Source organism: Heterocephalus glaber, unplaced genomic scaffold (assembly GCF_053883595.1).
Source record: "Heterocephalus glaber isolate CG9 unplaced genomic scaffold, H.glaber_assembly_v1.0 deba00001465, whole genome shotgun sequence".
Lineage (NCBI taxonomy): Eukaryota > Metazoa > Chordata > Mammalia > Rodentia > Bathyergidae > Heterocephalus > Heterocephalus glaber.
The window spans coordinates 6,267,239-6,282,803 of record NW_028258312.1 but is presented as its reverse complement, the minus strand read 5'-3'; the positions used below and the strand labels follow the sequence as shown (position 1 = coordinate 6,282,803).

General features: G+C 38.0%; 1 protein-coding gene across 5 annotated transcripts in view; it reads left to right on the top strand.

Annotated features, from left to right (window-relative positions):
* Fer (FER tyrosine kinase) overlaps positions 1 to 15,290 on the top strand; it is a 415,378-nt gene extending 400,088 nt beyond the window's left edge. For all 5 annotated transcript variants that reach the window (XM_021255853.2, XM_013071121.3, XM_021255852.2 and 2 more), the window contains one exon: positions 77 to 15,290. In XM_021255853.2, the coding sequence (XP_021111512.1) occupies positions 77 to 219 (143 nt within the window). In that variant the 3' untranslated portion in view covers positions 220 to 15,290. The remainder of the gene's footprint in view (positions 1 to 76) is intronic.
* The last annotated feature ends 275 nt before the right edge of the window (positions 15,291 to 15,565 follow it).

Genomic DNA, 15,565 nt, shown 5'->3' with positions numbered 1-15,565 from the left:
CACTAAATTTTATAAACTGCAAACATTTATAGCTTATCTGCATTCTAAATTCTCTGTTATTCTCTTGGGTCTTCAGGATACCGGATGTCAGCACCTCAGCAATGTCCAGAGGATATCTCTAAAATTATGATGAAGTGTTGGGATTATAAGCCTGAAAATCGCCCTAAATTCAGTGATCTTGTGAGAGAGCTCGATATCATCAAAAGGAAAATCACATAGTCACAGAAGAGTGCCAAGCTTGCCTTCAGGACTCTGTACTCCAGCAGAATAATATTGTTCTCCTTAACAATGAGTTTATACCACGTTACCTGCAACCATCTTCTAAGGTTATTTTTTTATTAACTGGGGTTTTAAAAAATATGTTCCACTTTAAAATACGTCAAGGTCAAATTTATTCAAGAAATAGTCCCACCAAGGGCTTTACGCTCAGTCCTACCATTTCAGGCCACTGTAAATAGGAAAGCACAGGTTCTAAATGTGTGAAGGATAAAAATATCCATCTTTGTTACATGTAGGACCACTGATATTTCTCAAAGGTTTTCTACTTCAGGCACAGTTCTCAGGCTGCTGTCTTTTGCCATAGACCTACTCAGTTGGTGCTATAAACGGCATTGGTAATGTGTGTTTGCAGGAGACATTCCAACCACAGTTGGTTTTCTGCTCTGCCAAGGGATTATAACCTTAAATATAGTCTTGTTATAATCTTGTATTGGAAATTACTTGGATCTCCCAAGGTCCTTTTTTTCTTTTTGGCCAGAAACAAGCCCAGTAAGAACCATCTTGCCCTTGCATTATTGAAGTTGTTGTTGTCCTCCTCCTTGGTCTGAGCATCAGAAAATGATTCATGCAATGTCCTCAAAGAATACATGGTTAACACATGGTTAGAGTTTAGGCAGCTGCTTTTAAAGGATGTTACAGAGAGCTGGACAGCAAAAACCAGGTGTGACCAGAAGGGCCATCTGGGAGAAAGAGCAGGCAGAGTGGTCATCAAAGTAGAGAATAGAGACATAATTCTGCCTTCTTACCAGACTTGCTCCTTTGTAAACACATGCACATATACCTATCCCTTTTCTGTTTTCTGCATTTATCCAGAAGGTCCGAAGAAATTTCAGGATTTCATAGATAGAATCCCTCTTAATGGCAACAACCCCCAAAAGTTCTTTTAGAGACACTACAAGTCCACAGAATAATGGCATACTGCTGGTTAAGTATCTTCATTGTAGAGGAGGTACCCCAGAATGTAATTCCCTTCATTTTGACCAGAGCTGTCATACCCGATTCTGGTTCACAAACACATTCATGTGTGTCGGCACACACACACACCTAAACAAGGCAGGAATCTATGAAATAGATGGTTCAGGAGTCAAGTGAATGTTAATGAGAACAAAACCTAGGAATGGCCCTCCTGTTTGCACTTTTCCCCTTCATTTACCCTCATACTGCTCCCTGGAAGTCTTTATCAATAGCTGACAGGTATGCAAGCACAGTGCTTAAGATGTCTTATGTGGATAAAATGTAACACAGAGTTGAGACTAGGATTCTGTTGCAGTAAATCTTAGCTGCATGCAAGGAATTTACCCCATGATCTATATACAGTTGCCTCTTAGGACAAATACCTCTGTAGGAGATGGTCATGCTCAGCAGTAAATGTGACTCAGATAAACATCACTTTAGTGCTTTGGTCTGTGTTCACTGGAAGAACTTAAGGGATAGAAAGTTCCTCCTGCCCTCTGCAGCTGTTTGCTGCATGTGAATATCATTGTTTAGAACTCACACCAACACTTAGGAAGGGTACAAATGGGATATCGAAAAGAAAAATGGCTTGTGTCTATCATTTTAATCTCTTTGCAAATTTGGTACACATTTACTGATTAATGCATTCAGACTAAAATGAACGCATAATAAACTTGCCCTCAAAAGTATATTGCAACACATAAAGCAACTTCTTTTAATCAGTGTGGTTCTCCGCTAGGTCAAATATTGTAAAGAAGTGGAAATGTCTTTTGATAGCATATACCATAGTAAATCAAAGCACAGACTCGTGAATTAAGATTAAGTGCCAGCCTTCAAATGTACTAAGAGAAGGGTTCTCCTACTACTTTCAGTATTTCCAGGTGAATCTGTTTGTAATATTCTTTGTTTGTTAAAAAGAAGAAAGCCTCTCATCACTTCGCGACCTCAGCACTAAGCTCTGAGTACAGAGAACGAATGATGGTTTGGGCTTTAATTTTGTGAACAAGACCTGAAGTTCAATCTTTGCATTCTGGTATAAAGAGTGGCATTGATATTTCACTCATCCAGGCTGTTAGAATTTGCAATTCACATCATAACTCTGTGCTTAAATTACAAAAGCTTTTCAAAACATCATGACATCTGCAGCATTTAAATTTTATTTTATTCTTTGTCCTAAAGCAAGCAGTGGTACAGTTCAAGATTAACAACTCATTGGGAGTCTTTCAGGATATCAGTTTTATAGAATGTTAAATTTAATATAGGCACATGCATTAAGAAAAGCTTATGCAAATTATTTTTACTGTTAATTTTGTCATGCTTGAAGCATAATTTATTCATCCCTTCTGTCACTGATAATTATTAGAATTATGTACCTTAGGAGGCTAATCCTTACCCAAAAAGCACACATGTAAATACTAATTTGAATTTGCAAGTTGATGTAGGGAAAGGAGACTTCAGAACTGCACAAAATCCCATGCCTTGTTTAGTAAAAAACAATTGCAACCAACCAAATTGCCGTTAGTCTGGATATAATTAAGTCCAGTCACAAATCTTTGTGTTATTAATGGATTATCCAAGAGTATATCACTAGAGTATAGCTCCACTCATAATTACTTGAATGGCTGAGGGGGGTCACTCAGGCAGTCTGACTTTCACCTGCATTTTTCTACCTTGAGCCTTTATGAGACATACTTAAGTAGTTCATTTCTTTAAGGAAATAACTTTTTAATGTCAAATATGCATTACTAGTTTTTTATTCCATGTAATCTAAGGTAACTTCCCAAAGCCAACATAATCTTTTTCTCCCAGGAAAATAATAAAAAACACTATCAGGTTTTGTTGAAACTTTCAGAAACTGAGGCTCTATTTCAGTTCATCCTGCTACAAGGTTCCCAGTAAAAAGTCTCATGTAATTGTTTCTCTTTTATCTCCCAAATTTAATATGGGTAATAAAGTTCCTCATCTATACTTGACCGTTTTCTCACAAATACAGTGATACTGAAATATTTACTAGCAGATCAGTATAACCCAGGAGCCTAATTGTATTGTTTTTTACCTTAGGGTTATTTAGGAAAGAAAACAAAATGTCTTGTCATTGAAATAGTTTTAATTTTTTTAAGCCACAATATAGTTTTTCCTATCTGTTTCAATTTTATCATACAGTTTTATAAAGTTTGGCTAGTACCACTCAAATATGACTTTATAATACCGGTGTAAGAATGTGTCAAGAACAAAGTGTTTTATAGTACATGCCACACACTGAGGAACTTGTAGCAGGATAAACAAAACTCAGAATACACAAATATGGATCTGTATTGTACATCACTGTTGTTCAGAATTCTCTCAGTCAAACCACTTTATAATTTTTTTGAGTATCAGATGCTTTAAGAGTGTTAGCTGATACTTATTTTATGTACTGTTTTGAGGCCATGTGTCATTTGAAGTAAGATTAATTGGTATCTTCTGAGAAGGGCTATTTGCCTCAGGGCCTTCTTTTTACACACACTCCTTTTATAGCACTGCTGATATTTCAGATGTTTCTTATCAACAGAACTGGCTGTCTCTAAGTAGTGTTCTGGGTCAGGAAAAGACTTTTGTGTTAGGTCAGGCCCCTTACATAAAACAGGACTCTAAAAAGAACAACAAAGAGATTGAAAAAGACATGTTTTCTTTATGTGTTAATACCTGAATTAAATGGAATCAGATTTTATATGAAAATGAGTTTTTCCATTTTACTATAAAGTTAGCATGAAAGTTTACCATTAAAAGAAAGTGTTACCTCTTCTATTACTGATTTGCTTATACATATCAGAATTGTTTTATTAAATAATTTATTTTTCTCTGTTTTGATTAGTTTCATATCAACTCTGAACACTATATTATTTGGGAGAATCCAGAACTACATATTTATTTCTGCAAAGGAAGACATTGATTTAAAAAGTCAAGATTTCTTGTACCAAGATTACCTACTTAAAGGAGTTATTGGCACAGATTTAAAGTCTCATAAAATTCTCATTTAAAAAATAGTACTGTAACAGAGAAAGTATATAAACTGTTTCTTAGCCATAATTCAATGTTAAACATTTAGTACCCTCTGAAATCCACCCCACTGAGTTACAATGATTCAGAGATTAAATTCTCAATTGTTAGAAATATAGGCATTAAGAATCTCTTAGCTACCTAATAAGGACTGAGATTCGTCAACAGTAGAAAAGTCCTGCTACGTTATGTTCTTACTCACTTTAAACTGCACAGAAGTAATGAGCGTGGGCCTTAGTGCATCTATTAATAAGATATGGAGGCAAGATTGTACAAAGGCAAAAGAGGGAAGAACCAGTTCCTCTAAGCAAGATGGGGCAGTCTACAGAGAATGTGGAAAAATTAAAATGGAACAAAGATTTGGACAGTATCACTTTGAAGCCAGGTTCTTTTCTATAGAAAATAAGATCACTGGAGCCAAAAGTGGCAAGGTGTCACCTACTAGTCAGTGTGTGGCCCTTTGCAGGAGCAAACCAAATAACCTGTCCCTTGTCTGAGGAGTAGGTTTACATCCCCAGCTCAGAGATACTGCTGCTCTGGGTGACATTTCCACTCATTGTCCCCCCCACTTAGTGGATCTGGTCATACATGTTTGCAGAGTACCCAAAGTCTCTTTACATTTGCATTAGTTATATTCAGTAGTTCTTAAACTAAGATCACTGGGTATTCATACTCTACTAGAAATTTTTGTTTGCTGTGAACTTAACATGTGCTAAATTCTTCTACTTGAAAAGCCCACTTCACATTTTGACTAATGTTAACTAAATGGTTCCTCCTATAGTTATGCACAGGGCGACCTTACAGTGTTGAGCTGTACTCTAAGGAAACAGAATTCATCAGGGATATGGGAAAATACCAATTACGTACCCGTAATTGAGGTTACATTTGAAGGAAGAGAATCTTAGAAGCATTCTATAGCCAATCAGAATGCAGCATGGATAAAGTAAGACACAGAAGGGCAGAGAAAGACATCCAGAAAGGAAGCTTTAGAGGAGATGAAGGACAAAGCACCAATGCAGAATGACTCAAAGGCTAACCTTCCAACAAATAAGTGCAGTACTAAGGTAAGCTGCTTCTCCAGAAGGGGATTTGAGGAGCTTCCTACTGCACGTTATTAAGTATTGCATGCCTCTCAACTCTCTACAGTACTTTCCTGAAGGGCACTACACTGGGTAATGGTTTGATTTTCTTATGCTCCCTATCATCTATGTAAGTAGCTGCTATTGAATCAGAGTGGTCTTTGCTCTGTTTTTCTGTAAGGTTGCAGTGATGGTGCTGCAGCCCTTCCTAAGAAGTTAGTTGCTGAATAACAGTACACATATGTCTAGGGTGGCCAACACTGTTGGAAAATTCCTGTGAAAATTCTTTTATTTCATTTTATTAATGCTGTCCTTGTGGTATAACAGATTTAGTTGCCCTTCTTACCAGCAAACTTGTAAGAACCCAAAATGAAAATATTTGAGACTCATTCTGAATTCAGATCTTAACATTTCTAAATTATCTTCCCAAATGTTACCATTGAGGCCAACATGCAAGTGTTCTGCAGAGTAGTAAAGTTTTAAATGATAATAATGACCCCAGTAGCAGAATTTTGTTCTCCCTCAGTTTTATTCTTTCATGTCAGGTGCACAGAACACTGGGAGGTGCTAATTTTTCTGGTATTTGTTTTCTTTACTTCTAGTTAGTATTTCCTTTCCTCATCAGTTTCCTAATCTTTTGCTCTGAATAAATAAAAAAGCCATTATCAGCAGCTTGTATCGAATAACCTCATAAATAGCCTCAACTAAAGTTTCTTCTCCTCAGGTGCTCAGGGGCCCCCTGCCTTACAGGGACCTCTCAGGCATCTACTCACCAAGGCTGCTTGTGCACTCAGTATGTGACTGCCTTCACGTTTCACGCAGCTGAACATACAAAGATCTTGTTGTGGCCTTGCTGCAGAGATAGGATGAGTAGGTGCCAGATTTGTTATATGAATGGCACTATTAGTAGAGGCTTTGGGACATGCAAGACTACTGTGGAGATGTGTCCAGGGAAAGCAGCCTGATGTCTTGGCCAATTAAACCAAGTGACTTTCTACCCACCCCAGAGCAGTGCTAAAACTCTAATTACCTTAACCCCCTGAGCATACTCAATTTTTCCACTTCATTATTTTATGCCAACATCTTTTTATTATTTCCTTCACACTTTCCTTATAACCAAATGTTTGAAAGTATTTCATTTATGCAGTGTTAAATGATTTTTCATAGCATCAATAAAGAGAGGAGCAAATCTTAAGTCCAAAACAAGCCAATCTACCTTATTCAACTGACCCCAAAGCACCATTGTATTACATCAGCAGCTCTGCTCTACAGTTCCCCCCCAAAACAGTGCCTTCCTGAAAAGCCAGACATCACACCTTTTACCTATCTGTTGGGAATGTCTTTAGTACCAGAGTAAGGACGTTCTAAATGCCACCCATAGTAGACTATGAAATAATAGTAAGAAGCCAGATTTCAAACTATAAGCATCAAAGCAGACAACAGAAACACCACTTTCCCCTTTATGTCAGTTAAAATGCCCCTGCAGAAACTATAACCACTTAAGCAATTCACCCAGGCATGGGACATCAGACTTTATTTTGAAAGCACAGGTCAGATACCAATGGGCTGCAACAGATGAGATAGATATAAGATGGCTATAAGAAAGAAATCCCCACCCCACATTGGAGCAACAAAAATCTGAGTACAAAAAAAAATTGTGTGACTCCAGACTCACTAATATTTTTGTGTACCTCTTGTCAAATAACATGACCCTGAGGTCTTGTTTGAAATGCCTGAACAGTCTTCATGGGGCAAAAAACTACATTCCCCCCAGTTGAGGTACAGATATCTAAGTGCCCTGGATTCAAAATCTTGGCTCTGAGAAGGAATTTGGAATCTATATTCCATGTGAAAAGATCAATCTGGCAGTGTGTGCCAGCTCACCAATCCATGCCTTCCCCCCCCCATTAAGTTTATTGGTACATTTATGGTATACAATACAGTTATATTCATCATTGGGATCTTGTACCATTACATGAGTATCTTGGTTCTTCTTTTTTTTCCCCTTCCCTTGCCCTCCCTTCACCCCCCCCAACCCTTCCCTTTTTGCAAAGACCTTGTTTCCATTTTTTTTTCCTTTTCTCATATTTTTTCCTTTCTCTTTTTTCCCTTCCCCTACCCCTCCCAATTCCCCTGCTCTTTTAGACCTTTTCTTCCTGTTACTCAATATCAATTATACATTTTTTAAATTACAATATCAAGATCCTAGGAGACATTACCACAGATTATACAGAATTTAAAAGGATATAGAAAGCATATTTCAAAAATCTGTTTTGAAATAAATTTGACAACTTCTAAGAAGTACCTTGGAAGACAAATTAATGAAACTAACTCTGGAGGAAATATAAAATTTGAATAGCACCTATTAAAGAAAGTATATTCCTAGCTTGAAAACTTACCTATATGACAACAGCAGGCTCATAAACATGTTAACTGATAAATTATATCAAACAGTTAAAGCAGAAAAAAGAAGGAACACTTCTCCCCTCATTTTAGGAACTCAACATTGTGCTAATCCTAAAACTGGATAAAGATAATAGAAGAAAAAAGTATGAATATAGATAGAAATTTGTTTAACAAAACTATTGGAAGTCAGATCTAGCAGGATGTAGAAACTGGTTTTGTTATAGGGATGGCAGTGTTGGTTCAGCATTGGAAGACCCACCCCCCAAAGTCATCATTTAAACAGAGGAAAGGAAAAAGCCATATGATCCTGTCACTAGTTGGAGAAGTATTGGACTAAATTCTACAGCTGTTCATGGTAAAAGCTATCAGGAGACTAGAAGTAGAACAGAAACTTCTCAACAGATTAAAGACATGTACTCCATACTTCCAGCGAGAATGCCTTATATAAATGGAGAAGATACAATGCTTTCTCCTTAAGGTGGGGAACAAGGGCAGATATGCTTACTCTTTATCTGTCCATTAAACTTTGAAACCTAGTCTCCACCAAAATAGCCTGGCAATAAAATGATACAACTAGGATAGGACTGGCACGGCAGAAGCAAAATCTTTATATGTAGATGAAATGATCATCTACAGAGAAAATACTAAGAAATCTCTAGGAGCCCCTAGAACTTGTACTTGAATTTAGCAGGATTAGAAAACACAAAGTATATATAAAAATTCAGGTCTGTGTATACTTGCTACAAATGAAGAATTGGATATTGAAATTTAAAAGTTATGTAGGAGTACAAAGGATCTAGAAAAATTAAAAAAAAAACTGTTGGAAGACGTTTAGTTCCTAATTTAAAGACTTCTTCTAAAGCTACAGTAATCAAGGCAGTGTTGGTGTAAGGAAAGACGTATAGATCATTTGAATAAAACAGAGAATCTAGAAATAGAACCACACATATATGGTCCACTGAGTTTTGAAAGATTATTTAACATTAGCATTTTATAGAATATAAACTCAATTCAAGAGCTGAGGAAGACATAGTGTTTTCAGCAAATGGTACTAGAACACCTGGTATCCGTATATAAAAAATTAACCTCAGCTCTTTATTTCCATACATGAAAATAACTTAAAGGGATCTATGAACCTAAATAAGAAAGCCTAAAAGTATAAAACTTTAAGAAGAAATTATAAGGGAAAATATTTATGAATTCAGGGTAGGGAAGAACTACCTAGGATACAAAAAACATGATGTATAAAAGAAAAAAATTGATAAATGAGATTCCACCAAAATTTAGAACTTTAAATGACATCATTAAAATGAAAAGTAGTCCTTAAACAGACCATATTTACAATGCATATAACCTATGACCAGAATATATAAAGAATTCTTAGAGCTTATTAATAGACAACCCAATTAAAATGTAGACATAAGAAGATGATAAATAGCCAGTAGAGCACAAGGAAAGGTGTGCAACTCTAGAATCAGAAAAATACTAATCAGTACAGTAACAAGATTGAATTATATACTCATAAGGGAGATGAAGTTAAAAGTTTTAAAAGCCTTGTCATGACTTTTTCTTTTTGTTGGATTCTTCCCCTTTGCATTTAATTTGTCACACCCAATGGATTCATTCTGCTGGGTTTCCTGGGATTGTGATCCTCATTGTCTTTTCCTAGGGTATTGTCTAAAAATTTTTGGAGTGCCGGTTTGGTATTCATGAAGTTCCTGAGGTGCTCTTTATCGTGAAAGGATCTTATTTCTCCATCAATTTTGAAAGATAGTTTTGCAGGGTACATCAATTTGGGTTGAAGGCTGTTTTCCTTTAGGGCTTGGAATACATCACTCCAAGCTCTTCTTGCCTTGAGGGTTTGCACTGAGAAGTCTGCTGTGATTCTGATGGGCTTTCCTTTGTATGTGATTTGTTTCTTTTCTCTCACTGCTTGTAGAATTTTGTTCTTCTGCTGGATTTCTGGAATCCTAACTATTATATGCCTATGTGTAGATTCTTTTTGATTAAGGCTAGCTGGAGTCCTATATGCCTCATTTATCTGTATGTCAAGTTCTTTTCCCCTCCTTGGGAAGTTTTCTGCCATCACTTCTTGTGAACAGATTTTATGTCATCTGCACTCTCTCCTCTTTCTTCATTGACTCCAATCAGTCTTATGTTATTCTTCTTTGTATTGTCTAGCAGCTGCTGGATTGATTTCTCGTGTTCCCTTACAATTTTAAAGCAATTTTTCTTTTCCTCCTCACTAATTGCAATCTTATCTTCTATATGTGAAATTCTATCCTCACATTGGTTCATTCTGCTGCTCAGACTTTCGATGGAGTTTTTAATCTCTTGGAAATCTGTTTGTATCTGTTTTATGGATTCCATTTGTTTTCTATGTTGGGATTCCATCATGTTTCTCAGATCCTCTATTTTTTTTATCTGTTTCCTCTCTAGATTAATCATGTCTTGCACCATGAGCAAAATCTTTGCTGTTATCTGAGTAATTATTTCTGATTTCATTTTTCCCAGATCCTCTTTTGTTGCCAGTTCAGAGAGTCCAGGTGGTTGAGTATCAGATTGTTCCATCTCGTTTCCCTTTGGGGTTGCTGTAGGTGATCTGGAAGTCTGTTTTTGAGGCTTGCTTATGTGTTTTCTCATTTCCACCGGGGTGGGGGGGGGGCGGTGCTTCTGGTGCCCACGCGGCTCACCTTCCCTAGGGAGCTTCCTTCCGGGTGCTGGGACCAGCTGAGCTTTTCTGCCCTAGGAGACTGGGATGGAGGCGGGGACCTTCCTTCCAGGTTCTGGGACCAGCTGAGCTTCTCTGCCCTCTGGGCCGGGAGCGGTGGGACTCAATACTGTGGTCTGGTGGTCCGGTGTCCTCTATGTCTTTGTAATGTGTAACCAGGTGGCTGTACAGAGGAGCCGAGTGGGGTGTGTCCAGTGGATTGTTGCTGGGGCGCAGGCTGAGTCCACGTTCTGCAAGACTCGCGACCTCGGTAGGGCGTGCACAGACCTGTCTGCAGCGGGCTGATTCGGCGTGTTCCGCGTGACTCTTTTTTTTTTTTAATCCACAAAGGGGGCAGGAGATCAGACATCTTCTTGTGTAATTATTTAACTTGCTTAGAAATAAACTTGTCTGCCTGCCTGCTTTTAAGAAATGCCTGACTGGTGTCCAAAAACGTGGAGGTCAGGGTGCCCAGAACCATGGTTGATGTAACTTTGAACATTTTCTCCTAACCCACAGTACAGCAGCTCCTGTATTTAGCCTGTCAGAGGCTGTGGAGGCCCAGCCCTGCCAGTCAGAATTGCTCTTCTTCAGCTACAGTTAGAAGACTGATTCCAGCAAAGGTCCAATCCCAGCAACAGTAAATCTGCCATAATTCCTATGTTCAGAATAGATACAAATCCCAGTGGAATTCACTGGTTTTGTCTAGTTTCAAAGAGATTGATTCCTTAACTCACCTCATTTCCCATAAGAATATTTGATAATCATCAATTCTAAAGTCAATCCTAGATAGAGATTCTGAGCATCAAATCAAAATCAATGAGAAAAGGAAACTTGGTTCTTGTGGCTAAAGTGACCAGGAACTGTGTTCACTTGAATATTTCACTTCGCTAAACAAGTTATGCAATTTCACCCTATCAATGTGGACTAACAACCAGGAGCATAGCGCCATTTCTATTACTTATTCTCCTTCATAAGCCATTGAGATTTCTCATAAGAAATGGGTTCTTTAGTAAGACACCTGTAGGTTTTACGTTTGTGTCCAAATAGGTTAATTTAGATAGCCCAACTGAGCAACTGAGTAGAGTGGGAGTTGATGGTGCACATTCTGCTGACTTTGTGACCAGGTTTGTTTCTTGGTTTGGTTTGGCTTCTGCTATGGGCCCTAAAAGATTGAAAGTCTCTCAAGTCATTTCTTTATGATGACATAGGGTTAAAAAAAAAAAAAAGCAAAGCCAGATAAATACAAGAGAATAAAATCAAGTTGTCAAAAGTTCCACACACAGCTCTGACTTGTTTAGGAACCTAGGCAAATTGAAAGCAAAAACAAGACATACAAATGGAGCCCATGCTATGTGACCATGGGAAGCTCACTAGCTTAAGGCACTACCATTTTCCTGGGACAGGCCCACAGCAATTGGCTATGGAAATGTGGTTTTTCCAATTTCCTTCTCTTCCCTTTACTAGAAGATGAATTTAGGGTGATGAGCAGGGAGTAGGGCCTGCCCACAGCCACCTGTTTCCAGGTATGTTCCATCAGCAGGCAGATTTTGAGCAGAGCACCCCTGTAGCTAACAAAGTTTTCTTCTAGTGCCAATGTGTGGTCATGTAATGTCATGTTAAAGCACCTTTAATCTTTTTTGTTATTTTAAAATAATATATTTGTTAAGTAGATAAAAGAAACACTGGAAACTTGGGTGCTTCTCCTGGAAAGTTCAAATGTAAAACACAAACATGATCTGGGTTTATCTGGCTTTGTAAACAAGTCTGAAAATGAATGAGAGCTAAATATATAAAGCAGTTAGCTATCTATCTTTTGTCAGTTTTTAACTGAGATCTGTATTTAACATTTATTTATTAGTTTTTACACTCAGAAGAAATACACTTTGAATTTTGGCTAACATTGTAGGATGTTTAATTGCTTTCTCCATTTTTAAAACATGATTTCATCATTTTTGTAAACTTAAACCATCTTTGAATAGCCTCCTTTTCTTTTCCAATAGACCAATTACCACTCATGAGTCTGCAGAACATTTTTTCTGTATTCTTATAATAAATGTAAAATATTTGTAGCAAACTGTGCCTTCTCTTGTTTAATCTTTCCATCGTGTTTGTATTCCTCTTCCTTTTCTGTATAAATATACTCTAAGCAGAAAAAGAGGAAAGTGAGATTTCCATGGTAACTAGCCTCCTAGGGATATAACAGTGTGTAGAAATTATTAGCTTTCAGTTTCTCTGTAATTAAACTTATGAATTCTGATGAAAATGGGTGTATGTTGCTTATAGTCCAATCACTACTTTCTCTATTTAGATATCAAAACCGAAATGTAGTTCAAATCCCAGTTCTCAGTTTGGGTTGGCTATTTGCCAGGTTTTTTATATTTTTGTTTTGGGAGTTTTGTTTTGTTTTTTATAATGGAATTTGTTAAGATATAACACAATGATTTGGGGGAGAAAGGTGCCTGAGAGGGCTGTTTGGAAATGAGCTGAAACTTGCTACTGTGAAGCAGTTCAGATGTGCAGCCTTGCTTGCCTCAAGTACAGGCTGAGCTGGTCACTGAGCCAAGATGCTTGACTTCCATGTACTCCTCACACACCAGATCAGTACCCTTCCAAAAACTGCACTCTGCTACTTACATGTTTGGAAAAATGCAGCAGATTTTTCCCATTCATTTGCTTTCCCTATACTAAACCAAACCTTTTCAGCCTTAATCTTGGCTTAGAGGAGTCCACCCTCATGGCTTCTCAAAGGCACACATGTTAGTGTTTGTGTGGCAGCCCACAAGCTTCTCAAGAGAGGTGAGATGAACCCATTAAATCCTCTTTGAGGTGCCTGCTTCTGCAACACCCTGACCAGAGCTGTGTGTTTCTGGCATCTTGGTGAATTCTGTCTCATTATTTGTCTTGCCTGTCTGAGGTTGCATCCTCTTCAGCAGATTTGATTACTGGCCCAGAATCCTTAAAAATCTGCGGTTTTATTGAACTTAAGTTAATTAGGACCAGGTGCATCCATCACCAAGGAAGTTTGACTGACTGAAATCCCATTCCCTAGAATGAATGAACATTATACTTGAAATTCCTTGGAGCTCCTGTGGTATTTAAAGTCCTGCACTTCACTGTAATTCCCCCCTCTAGCTGGTGATTTCTCCAGGCATATGGTAGTGACATTGCTGTAGAAAACAGAGGTAGGAATTAGTTTCTATTAAAAGCATCAGCACTTACTCTTTAATTGAAAACTGAGTCTAATGAAGTGCTCACACTCCCAAAATCTGATACATCTGGACAGGGCGACACACCTAGGTCAAACTCTTGCTATTACACCCAGGTTCCAAAGACATCTGGTGTTGAAACAAGCACTGAGAAGGTAGGAAAATCAGCCTTCATCTCTGGTTAACTCTCGCTAGTTTGTAAACTCAAGTCATTTTCTAGGCCACAATTTCCTTACCTGTGAGGTTGGACTAGCAATAAATGGGTTTTTGGGGGAAGGAGTGGCTTCCCAGCCCCCTTCTTAAAAGCATCCCGATTTTCTATAGCTGGATTTCCGCTTGAGTGCTGATGGAAACGTAATTCCAGCTATCTACCTGTCATTACAGAAGCTAAGAAATCCATAATTTTTTTTTTAATTTATACAACTGGACCCTTTCTCCCAGGACCAAGCCTTGAAGGATAGAAGGATGGCAGAGGCCATTCATCAAGCAGAGTCCATTCCTTCTAGGAGAGTGCAGCTGTAATTCCTGCTTCCCAGCTCTCTGGAGAACCTGGATTTCTTTCTATTCCAAAGCCTGTTCTTTAGTCTTCCATTAATTTTAGGACTCTCCCTCCATGGCCTTCTAGATAATTCCCTTTTGTCTGAGTCATCCATGGTCAATTTCTGTTCCCTCACCCAGCTATGATGTCTAAGAATTTTTCCAGTTTTGAGATTTTGTTATTGCCCTTCTGAGGTCATTTTGGAATATTTGGACACCAAATATGCTGCTGATTATCTACACTAAGCCTTTTAATGTTTCCCCAGCTCAGGGCTTGGGTAATTCAAAATTATAAATGTTTCTTTTTCAGCTCTCTGTGGTGATCCATGGCACTAAATGATAGTTAAGTGATAAGGTCAATGGACTAGACATTATGAGAGGCTAATTGATCTAACATAGCAATATAAATCCCAAAATTAATAGAAAAATAAATATCACAGGAAGCTGAGGTATTGACAGACTTAGAAGCTACTCTCATCTAGCCTCCTGCCAGTTTTCCATAGTGCTTAGTCTTACCACACATTCAGAAGGGCCTTCCCCTTTCCTGTACAAAAAAAAAAAAAAAATCAAGTATTTCCTTCTAGACTTGAGTACAAGCCAATAAATAATTCAAGCCTGTTGAATCTTTATCACAGGCTAATTTTCCAAGCAGCCCTTGGAAGCCCTTCCGTCTGCCTCCTATTCTCCTAGTATCTTTCTGCCAATTGTCGACTCATCATGACACAGTGTTGTGGCACAGTGGAACCCTGAGGGACACCCTTAGGATGCTTGTATCTTGTGAAAGAGAGCAGGGCAGGAAGGGATTTGCTCACTGAGGTCCTACTGAGGCTTACAGTCTTATGGCCCTTCTGTCACTGTCAACCCTATGCCCAAAACCAGATTTCTCCAACCCCAGGAATACACAGCTCTTTACTCTCCCAAGGAATGCCAAACAGGATACAACATCTTATCTGTTATAGTTTAACTATTACTTTTCATTTCAACTAAGTAGGGGTAACCCCAGCCAGGTTAATCCTTAAGTTGTTTTATTGTTTTGCTTTAATAAAACTAAGTCCAGCCTCCCCTATTTGTATCTCTGATGCATGTAGAAACTTAGAAAAGGAAAGACAAGCAGATTTATAGTACCATTCCTCCCTTCTTTGCTTTACTGATCTCATTCTCCCTCACGTACACCCTTTCTCATAGTCAGAAATATGCATGTTCTGTAAGTAACCTATGGTTTCCTAACCTAAAGCAGATGTTTCATGAATATAATCATTTGTCTTTTTAAAATATGTATTCTTCAGATGACATTTCAGGAATGCCAGGGGTCACTTACAAGACTAAGTATGATAAGGAATAGGGGAATTGGA